We start from the raw sequence: 11,841 nt of genomic DNA on the forward strand, positions 1-11,841 counted from the left end.
ATGAGGGTGTAATTTTAAATCAAAGTATTGCTTAAAAGGACTGGAAATAGGCCATAAAGCACAGATGGAATTGGTGAATAAAACAAATGCAAGTTATAAGGGCAGTTTCGGTTTATAGACACAAAAAGCTGGAGGAACTCAGTGGGACAGGCAGCATCTCTGGAGAGAAGGAATGGGTGACGTTTCGAGGTCGAGACCCTTCCACAGACCACAGTTTAGTTTATTATCACGTATATCGAGGTATAGTGAAAAGGTTTTGTTGCAAGCTAACCAATCTGCAGGAAGACAATACATGATTACAATCAATCCATTTACAGTGTATAAATGTAGGGAATAACATTTAGAGCAAGCTAAGCCAGCAAAGTTCAATCAAGTATAGTCTGAGGGTCATCAAATAAGTAGATAGTAGTTCAGCATTGCTCTCTGGTTATGGTACGAATGATTCCGTTGCCTGGTAACAGCTGGGAAGAAACGGTCCCCGAATCTGGAGGTGTGCGTTTTCACACTTCTATACCTTTAATGGGAGAGGGGAGACGAGGGAGTGGCCAGGGTGAGGCACGTCCTTGATTATGCTGCTGGCCTTGCCGGGACAGCGTGAGGTGTAAATGCAGTCAATGGAAGGGAGGTTGGTTTGTGTGATGGTCTGGGCTGCACCGCAATTCACTGCAATTTCTTGCGGTCTTGGATGGAGCTGTTCCCAAACCAAGTTGTGATGCATCCTGTTAACATGCTTTCTATGATGCATATGGTGCAGCAATATTTTGTATGACCTCAAATTTACAAAGGCTAATGCAAGGGAGGCAAGATGGGAATGCGATTCTGCATGTAACAAAGGCAAAGGGTGACTCACGTGCACAAAATTCCTCATTTGGAGAGAAGCTCATCATAGGTGCTGTGAGGGAGCACTAGCCGCTAGTTGTACTTTCCTCAACATATTTGGTTCTACATTGGCAAATATTCAAAAGGCAACAGGCCAAACATAAATGTGGTACTTGTGGTTTTGGATTTCCCTCAACCAACAAATTGCTCGAGGAACTCGACAAAACCAGGCAGCATAAAGTCATAGAGTGATACAGTGTGGAAACAGGCCCTTCGGCCCAACTTGCCCACACCAGACAACAAATCCCAGCTACACTAGTCCATCCTGCCTGCATTTGGGCCATATCCCTCCAAACCTGTCCTATCCATGTACTGGTCTAACTATTTCTTAAATGTTGGGATAGTCCCTGCCTCAACTACCTCCTCTGGCAGCTTGTTCCATACACCCACCACCCTTTGTGTGGAAAAAGTTACCCATTAGATTCCCATTAAATCTTTTCCCCTTCACCTTAAACCTATGCCCTCTTGTCCTCAATTCGCCTACTCTGGGCGGGAGATTCTGTGTATCTATCCGATCCATTCCTCTCATGAATTTATACACCTCTATAAGATCACCCCTCAGCTTCCTGTGCTCCAAGGAATAGAGTCCCAGCCTGCTCAACCTCCCTCTATAGCTCAGACCCTCTAGACCTGGCAACATCTTCATAACTCTTCTCTGTTCCCTTTCCAGCTTGATATCTTCTTTCCTATAACATGGTGCCAGAACTGAACACAATCCTCATCCTACGATGAAGTTACGTTCCGATAAACCCATCGTTAATCGAAAATTTCGCAAGTCGAAATCGTATTTAATACAATGCGATCACATGACCAGAAGTGGCGTGCGGCTCGCTGCCGTTGCCGATCGTAAAGTCGAAACATCGTAAGTCAAAGCATAGTAGATCGGGGAGCACCTGTACTCTAAATGCAGCTGCACCAACGTCTTATACAACTGCAACATGGCCTCCCAAGGGTGAAAAGAAATGGACAGTCAATGTTTCAGGACCCTTCCTCTGCACTAAAACATTCTCTAATTTCCTTCAATGGATGCTGCCTGCCCAGCCGAGCTCCTCCACGAGTTTGATTTTTGCTCCAGATTCCAGATCTTTTTTGCCTCCATGCCCGAAATTGATCTGGTAAACATATACAGTTAAAGTCTACAGAAGTCTCACCTGCTGAACCATACTTTCTTCTCCATCCTCTCACTGGGCATGAAGCCAGTCTTCCAATGCTTGTATCTAGTGGCGGCGGTGGTGGTGCTATTTTATATTTTACAGATAGTATTGTATAGTTTAGAGATACAGCCCGGTCTTCGGCGCATCAAGTCCAAGTCGAGCAGGGATCCCCGCACACTAACACCATACACATTAGGGATGACAGATGGCGCAATGGGCTAAGTGTTCGGCTGGCGACCGGAAGGTAGCCGGTTCGAATCCCGCTTGGAGTGCATACTGTCGTTGTGTCCTTGGGCAAGACACTTCACCCACCTTTGCCTGTGTGTGAATGTGTGTGAATGTGTGTGAGTGATTGGTGGTGGTCGGAGGGGCCGTAGGCGCAGAATGGCAGCCACGCTTCCGTCAGTCTGCCCCTGGGCAGCTGTGGCTACAGAAGTAGCTTACCACCACCGAGTGTGACTGAGGAGTGAATGAATAATGCGATGTAAAGCGCCTTGAGTATTAGAAAGGCGCTATATAAATCCCATCCATTATTATTATTAATATACAAATATACCAACCCAATTAACCTACAAACCTGTATGTCTATGGAAACCCACACAGAACACGAGGAGAAGGTACAAACTCCGTATAGACAAGCACCCGTAGTCAGCATCAAACCAAGGTTGCAGCTCTACCACTGCACCTGAATTTATTTAATGAATTTATTTTCTATTTCACAGCCTTACCATGACTTTCTGGAACTGTTACAGAAAAGCTGGCAATGGCCTTGAGAAACGGATTCAATGGTGCCCAGGTACATCCTCTCAGTCGGTGACCTCCATTCCTCCTCACTGAACTATACAGTCATAGAATTATCACCATGGAAAAGGGCCCATGTTCATACTGTTCATACTGATCCATTTGTCCACCAACACTAATCCCATTTGCCAGCATTAGCACCGTATCCTTCAGAGAATTATCTTTAGTCACACTGTCTTCGGGTGCTTCTGTTTTAGCCAATCACCCGCACTCAAACATATTGGAGAATCCTAGCTCCAGCATTTGACTGAATGGAACCTACAGATGCTGCATGTCCCAGTATTTCAAACCTGCTGAAATATTTAAGATAAAAATCTTAAGATAAAAGCTGGCATTATACTACATTTAGTTTGTTTGGTTACACAGGTCCACAGACAGAGTTCTATTGCACGGAAACAGGCTCTTTGCACCATCTCATAACTACAAGAATACATTCCAGGCAAGATGCCCCATCTACACTAGTCCCACCTGTCTGCATTTAGCCCATATTCCTCTAAACCTTTCCTATTCATGTACCTGTCCAAAAGTCGTTCACTGTTGGCTTGAACTACTGCCTCTGGCAGCTCCTTCCAATTACTCACCACACTGTGTTAAAATGTTGACCCTCGGGTTCCTGTTAAATCTTTGCCCTCTCACCTCTGTTCTTGATTTCCCTACTCTGGGTAAAATACTATCTATTCCCCTCATGATCTTATACAGCTGTATAAGATCAGCCCTCATCCCTATGCACTCCACGGAATGAAAGTCTTAGTCAGCCCAACCTTTCTCTATGGCTCAGGCCCTCAAGTCTTGGCAACATCTTCGTTACTCTTCTCTACACGCTTTCCAGCTTAACAACATCCTTCCTATAACAGGGTGAACACAACTGAACATAATAATAATAATATGGCCTCACTAATGTCTTGTACACCTGTAATATAACATCCCAACTTCTATTTTCAATATCTTGAGTGATGGACATTGTACCAAAAGCCTTCTTGAGTACCCTATCTACCTGTGATGGCACTTTCAAGGAACTGTCATCCTGCACAACACTCCTAAAGGCCCTGCCATGCACTACAAAGGTCCTGTCCTGCAACACATCACACTTATTAATTTGTACTAAACTCTATTAACTACTCCTCAGACCACTTGCCCAACTGATCAAGTTCCTAATACATAATACAACATGCATTTAATAACTTACAAATGTGACCTATATGCCATGCCTTTTGTATAATGACAAGTGAATTATAGTTATGGTCTTTTGAAAAAAACATTGCATCTGTTACATTAATAAATGGAGTTGGTTGTTTTCCTGTAAATATCTGCATCTTACCACATAACAGATATACTAATGTTTGGATTAGACAGCCTGTTTTAGCCTTGTAGTTTCATTGCAACCAGTTAAAGGGAATTCTCATAATGAGTTCACCCATTGCAAGTCAGTAAACAAAGAATGGCCAAATGTTTGACATCACTGATTAGGACCAAGCTTTTCAAAGCTCGATGCATATTTCTGAAGCCTCACAGAACATTAATTTTTAATGATATCACTCTCACTGCTCCATTAAAAGATGGTTGAGAAAAGATTTTAACATTATCAATCACATAGTTAGCTACAAAATATTAACTGGAACAGTGGCCTTTTGCATAAAACATAACATATAAAACCCTCCAACATAGGACTGCAAGTAATTAAAGTTGAATATGTAATCACTTCTGTTCATGCACTAGAATTTTTTGACATGACCAACAAGGTGCAAAATACTTTGCTGGCCTATATATAGATTGTAGACAGAAGACAGATATAGATTATAGAATGAAGCCTGATATTCCTGTCATGCTTTCATAATAAAAAAAGTGAACAAAATACTTCTTTGTGCCTGTCGATAAAACTAACGTATATGCGTCGCAGATGCTTACATATGTTGCTGTGGAGAACATCCTCTGCTGATATTCCCATTGGTGTCGAGGTGATCCAGCGAACCATTGAGGTCTTCATGGGCTGCCAGCAGTAAGCCACTGGAGGTGGTGTTTATCAGGTTTGGGTTACTAAGTAAGGGTAAACTGCTCTCTGCAAGTGCAGCCTGCAAAAACAGAAGCACAAAATCATCGATGAGCCCGATTGTTTCATGCCCACATTTCAGAATGTCAAATTTTAGAGTTTCATAAGGATTGCTTTGTGAAAAGCATTAATGACACATTACTATAAATATTCACCAAATATTGAAATTTTCATTTTTTATTCAATATTAAAAACCCCTAAAATGAAATTTGATCTAATTTTATTGAAAATCAACCATATTTTACAAATGACATAAATAGGTCAGCTTCATAGTTACTTTGCAGAAACAACAACTCAAGTTTACACCTTGCAGGTTTAATAGCTGAAAAGCATATTTTGTTGAGAGCTCTTAATACTATTGTAACCAGATTGAAAGAACATCTCGTTTTTAAAAGTAAAATTATCCAGTACCCATGCTACTTTTCCAATCTTTGTAATCCAACTGCATAATCTTATATCAATAGTTCCAAGTGTAATTCATTCACAAAATTACAGGGCTTTCCAGGTTCTTGCTGATAGCTTTCATCCAGATTTGTATTTAATTGCAATTCAGGGTGCTTCAGGTAAAGATAATGTTCTTCATAATGTCAGCTGAGAGATACGAGAACTACATTTCCAATTTTTTATAAAGTAACATGAAATTTAGTCAAGTGTCTAATTTATTTAAAAGGATAAAAATCACCCCACCTCTAAACTCAGGATAATAATAATAATAATACATTTTATTTATGGGCGCCTTTCAAGAGTCTCAAGGACACCTTACAAAAATTGAGCATGTATAGGGAAAACATGTAAGGGGAATGAAATAAATAGTAGAGACATGACTAGTACACAAAGTAAAGACAGAATTCAATACAAAACACAGCATGAGGCAATTAATGCACAGATGAAAAGGGACGGGGACGTGGGGCTAAGGATAGGCAGAGGTGAAGAGATGGGTCTTGAGGCGGGACTGGAAGATGGGGAGGGACACGGAATTGCGGATCAGTTGGGGGAGGGAGTTCCAGAGCCTGGGAGCTGCCCTGGAGAAGGCTCTGTCCCCAAAACTGCGGAGGTTGGACTTGTGGATGGAGAGGAGACCGGCTGATGTGGATCTGAGGGACCGTGAGGGTTGGTAGGGGGAGAGGAGGTCAATGAGATATGTGGGGGCCAGATGGTGGAGGGCTTTGTAGGTGAGGACCAGGATTTTGTAGGTGATCCGGTGGGAGACGGGAAGCCAGTGAAGTTTTTTGAGGACTGGAGTGATGTGATGCCAGGATTTGGTGTGGGTGATGAGTCGGGCGGCTGCGTTCTGGACCAGTTGGAGTCGGTTGATGTAGGTGGAGCTGATGCCAAGGAGAAGTGAGTTGCAATAGTCCAGTCGGGTAGATCCAACACATTTTCTCGCTAAACAATATATTGAAGCACACAAACATAAACCAAGTAATTGGGTCAAGATTAGAAGATGCTAGCTTAACATTGTGTTTAGAATGTCAGTATGAAGTTCTGTTTTGTAACGTGCACTATTTAAAAAATAACACTATTGTTAATCTATCCAATAGCTGGCTCATAATACTGTATGGGTGACAAAAGTTCATTTTTTCCCCCATTTGTTAAGCTGCATTGACCCTTTCATCCTGATTTTACTTATCTTAAATTTCTCATTTCATAGCTCCGAGTTCATTATTGTCCTTATCGCAGTGTCCCATTCTTTATTTCCATTCCTAAATCACCACATTCATTTATATTGGCACTCCACATCTGTCACATCTACATCCAATTAGAAGGTGAGTTAAAGAATCAGAAGGAGCATCAATGAATTATTTTGGTCTATACCTGTACTACCCTGCTGGGGCATAGCTGAATGTTTCGATCCGCTTTGGCAGATACCAGCACAATATTGCTATTTATCTCTTTAAAGAACCAATTAGCAATGTCATACATTGGATTGCAGAATGTATACATGAAAACCTGAACATTTCTTAAGCATCTTTCACATTAATCCTCCTTTGGGAATCTTCTATTTGGACAAGAGTGTCTTTGGCACTTCATTCGAAAATCTGAGTAATAGAATTTTGAGTAACCTACGAGTTCCTTGCCACATTCACAAGGATATTTCCAATGTATTTTCAAAATATCTTTAATCATACTTCACTTTATTGTCGATAAATAATGTTTTGATAGACGGAGGTGTTAACACTGATCCTTATAAATATAAGGTGAATTAGTATCAGGAGTAGGTGAAATCACCTTCAAACCTGCACTGCCATTCGTCATGCTAATCGGCGACTTTCCACCTTATCTCCATGTTTTTGCGCTCCCTTAATTTCACAAATGTCCACAAATCTATTAACCACGATTTGGAATAAATTCAACGGCTGCACCACCAGCACCCAACACGGTCAAGAATTGCTAAGATTCATCACCCTCTGAGTGAGGACATTTCTCCTCATCTCAGTGTTGAGTGGGTTACTCCTCACTCTGAGTTAGTGACGCCTGGCTTCTCTGCCACCAGAATCCTCCTTCCCACGTCAATTCTGTCAAGAAGTCATCATTCGAAATGTCACTTTTCCATTTCTACCACAGATGCTGCCCGACCTGCTGAGTTACTCCAGCACTTTGTCTATATTTCTGTGCGAATTTTGTACGTTTCAACAACATCACTCCTCATTCTTCAAATTCTAGAGCATAGTGGTGCGGGCGATACCATTTCTTCTCATACGGTAATCTCACTATCCCAGGAACCTGTGTGGTGAATCTTCATTGCAAAACCTCTGTGGATCATGTAGCTAGTCTTGAAGCCTCTATACATTCTCCTCAATTTTCACAAAACTCTCCACTCAGTTCTGTATCATCATCAAACTTTGAAGCATTACATTGGTTTCACAGTCAAATCATTGACAGAGATGATGAACAGCTGGAGAATGAGCACCCTAGTAGTCTCTGAATGGCAACTTGATAAGGGCACATTCATTCCCCCTCTATACTCTATTTGGTCACCAGCTCCCTATATAAGCAATTATATTATTCCACCCCCCCACCCCAATATCATACACTCCTCAATGAGATCTTCTGAAAATCTAAATACACCACCTCCACTGGTTCTTTCTTTTCCGTTCAAATGACCAGAGTCCACAAAGAACTCTATTAAATTAGTCAAATACATTTATTTTATAAATCCATGCTGGCTCTGAATCCGATCTATTCTTTTCTCATGTTCTGTTTTCACATCCTTCATTGTAGATGACTGAATTTTCCCCATTGCTACTGCCCGGTTAACAGGTTAGAAGTTTGCCGTCTCCTTTCTCCTTATATTCTTAAATATGCAATCCTTCACCATGTTTAAGCTCTGTTTTAGCCACAGACTTTTAAGGAGCAATGCACTGTGATTGTAATAAGACGTGGAAAGAGTTGACCAATCACCCATACACTAGCTTCAAATTATTCTTGCCACACACCCATCAGCTTCCCAAGGATTCTACGACACTCCTACAATAGGGTCACCTTGCAGTTTACAACCTGAATACAATAGAGAAAAGTCCTGGGGGTACATGGAGGAGACCCGTGCGGTGACAGGGTATCAGGCAAGCTCCACACTCACAATGCCAGAGGTGAGGATTGAACCTGGATTGTTGGAGCTCTGTTGTTGATGTCTATTTTGAGACTTCTGCTGGCTGCACACATGCCACCCCACCTCAAACATGTGTGAGATTTGTAACCATTGAGGTTCAACCTTCCATTTATCTGATGAATTTCGATGATGACATATACAAGAGCAAAACTGGTTATTCATATTTTGTCTAATAATATATTCAAAATGATAATATGCTAATCAATAAATAATTGATTCGTACAGGTGTCAGGTGTTATAAGAAGAAGGCAGGAGAATGGGGTTAAGAGGGGAGGATAGATCAGCCATTATTGAATGGTGGAGTAGACTTGATGGGCCGAATGGTCTAATTCTGCTCCTATAACCTATGAACATGAAATCTTACATACTTGGCTAATAAATCATTTTTATCTTGTAAACAATTGCAAATCATTTCGAACCAGTTTCCACACAGTATCCTGTCCTGTCAAGGTAACCATCCAAGTTCCTGTAAAGCAGTCAGTGTGAATTGTCACTCTGTGGCCAAATGATGGCAGAATCAAGCTTGCCATTACTTGACCAGAGAGTGACAAATCACACTGACTGTTGCGACACAAGTCAATCTAAGCTCAGAGCTGGATAGATGTAGGTGTTAACCCTGCCAGCCACATTGGGTGAATTAAGAATTGGATGAAAGAACTGAAATTGAAACTTTCTTCCAATCTATATGATGAAGGCAGATATGATTTCAATACTTTTTTTCCCTGCTTCCATTAATACTTTGGCATTTCAAACTCTCGACATTATTGGCAGTCCCGTTTGTTTGTGTTTTTTGTGTTGTTTATTTTGTTTTGGTTAGTCTAGTTTTTGGTTTTTAGTTTGTGTTTTGGGGGGGTGGGGGTTGAAACGAGGTTTGCAGTCTCTCCCTGTGGGGGAATGCGACTTTTTTGTCATATTCCCCTTCTCTGTCTCCGTCTGCGCTGAGGCCTAATGGAGCTGATGACCTCGAGGCTCCGGAGGCAGAGCCCGTCAGGACTCGCCCTGAGCTCGCTCCCGTGAGGGTGGTCCGGCTCAGGGCTGGAACAGTGCTCCCGTGAGAGGCTGTGGCGCTCTCGTGAGGGCGGCCAGCCCAAGGGTGGAACGAGGCTCCCGTCGGAGCGGCCGAGCTTGGGGAGGTGCGGCGCTCGCAGCCCGAGGGAGGTTCGGCACCCATGTTGGGGCGGCCCGGCCCGAGGGAGAAGTGACGCCCAAGTCGGGACGGCCCGGCCGGGGGGAGAAGCGACGCCCAAGTCGGGGCGGCCCGGCCCGGGGAAGAAGCGACGCCCATGTCGGGGCGGCCCGGCCCGGGGGAGGTTCGGCGCCCATGTCGGGGGCGGCCCAGCCTGAGGCTGAAGACGGCACGATACTCACGTGAGGGTGGCTGGGACGGTGGTGGCCTGAGTCCAGGGTTCGGCCACGGGCCAGCGGCTGCGTCTGCAGGACTGGTGGGCGGCAGCTTCGACCACCCCAGGCCGCGGTGTTTGAGCCGCGGGACTGATTTATAACATCGCCCGGGGGGGGGTATCGCCTCAGCGCAGAGGGAGAAGAGGAGGGAAGAGACTGCAAACCTAAGACTTTTGCCTCCATCACAGTGAGAAGATGCTGGGTGGACTCACTGTGGTGGATGTTAATATGTGTTTATTGTTGTTTTTATTGTATTATATGTATGACTGCTGCAATTTCGTTCAGACTTCGGTCTGAATGACAATAAAGGCATATCTATCTATCTATCTATTGCTTACTTTTAGATTAATATGTAAGTGAACGGGTACCCTGATTTTATCAGGCTAAAAATACTAAATTAATGAATTTGGAAACAAAAATGAATTTTGGGACCAGGATAAAATGATTTCTGCTCTTTATGTCAAGATAAATTAATTGAGTTTTTTTTAAAGTTTTAATTATAAGCCAATTTGTACTATTTTATCAGCATATTTTAAGAACTCAGGTACACACAAAACATTAATACATTGTCCCCCAAGCATTTCTATATCGCGGTTGATAAATAGCTTTGCAATCTGTATTTCTCAATTATGCATTAAATTATTCCCATGATTTACCTAAACTTCTTTAAAATAAACTGGCAAGCAGTGAATTTAAATGATTATTTAATCAGTTGGGCTTATGTTTGTATGTAATCAAAGAATTATACATTGGAGACATTTAAAATTCAAACCATATTTTTGTGACATTTTACTGTAGCGATCCTACAGTGAGAGACACACATTGTCAAGTGTTAAGCCGTTTTTATTCTGTTCTATATGGAAAAAAATCCTACTCCTCTTATAAATTCCATCAAATCCTGCTATCAATTTTTTTTCCGTCTGTAGGCTTCATCCTGTGGATCTCTCCACGGAAGCCATCAATACCAATCTTTTTGACCCACCATGAGCCAAATCTGACCAGTGAATAGAAAGCTATTTCCAATTAGCCTTCTCTTCTTTTTCCGGATGCGGGACTAAAATTAGTTGTACAGCTGAATATTAGTCAAGGCATAGGTTCTAAAATTCACATCTGAATTACCAACATCATTACAGCACAAGTCTTAGAGACATTTTCATCTCAATTTACATTAAAAATGGAAATATGGTGCGCTAAAATATTACCAATTTAATGGGTAATGATATCAATAGTACGACTATTGATATGCATGAGATGAACAGTTTAAAATCTTAGCTTTGTTTTATCTGTAAGGGTTGGTGTAATGGGTTACTGAGCACCTATAATGAGAAGAGAAAAGTGAACATTAGCAGCTGCTCTTTGAATACAAGGTTTGACTAGCAGCAGAAGCAAGTTCGAAATGCAAACCAATTTGTTTCCACTTCTAAGCTGGGCTTGTGCTGAATGGTTTAACCCCAGTGGCAATTCCCTGCTGACTGTTCTTTAACTCCAAAGATCCTGATTCATGTTCTAACAAAGCATCTCCTTGACTTTAAAGAATGACCAAAACTTTACCTCGAAATAAAAGTCATGACATTTTGCCTCTTGTGCATAAAAATTATATATTGTAATTAAACTTTAAAATTTTTGCCATGAGCGCCTCATTCCCTGGCCCTATGATGTGAAATCATTTATGACAGCTTAGATAAATATTAATGCATATCCACATGCATTTGCAGAGGCTGTCATCAATCTAGCATTTGATACAAAAGTGATATTCCAAACTATGCCACAGGGTGTCTCTCTTGCTTTCCAACCACTTCAGAAATATGTTAAATCTCAATTTATAATTTAAAAGAAAAGATTAAAAGTATGAAAAAAATCAAGGTTAAAACACAGAAATTAGGATACATACAAAAATATCATTATTGTCAAGGCATTTGACAGCCACAGTACACATTTCATTGGAAACA

General features: G+C 41.8%; 1 protein-coding gene across 5 annotated transcripts in view; it reads right to left on the bottom strand.

Moving 5' to 3' along the window:
- foxp2 (forkhead box P2) overlaps window positions 1–11,841 on the bottom strand; it is a 374,605-nt gene that overhangs the window by 19,048 nt on the left and 343,716 nt on the right. For all 5 annotated transcript variants that reach the window (XM_033038336.1, XM_033038338.1, XM_033038335.1 and 2 more), the window contains one exon: window positions 4,740–4,903. In XM_033038336.1, coding sequence (XP_032894227.1) covers window positions 4,740–4,903 — 164 coding nt within the window. The remainder of the gene's footprint in view (window positions 1–4,739; window positions 4,904–11,841) is intronic.

Source organism: Amblyraja radiata, chromosome 19 (genome assembly GCF_010909765.2).
Source record: "Amblyraja radiata isolate CabotCenter1 chromosome 19, sAmbRad1.1.pri, whole genome shotgun sequence".
NCBI lineage: Eukaryota > Metazoa > Chordata > Chondrichthyes > Rajiformes > Rajidae > Amblyraja > Amblyraja radiata.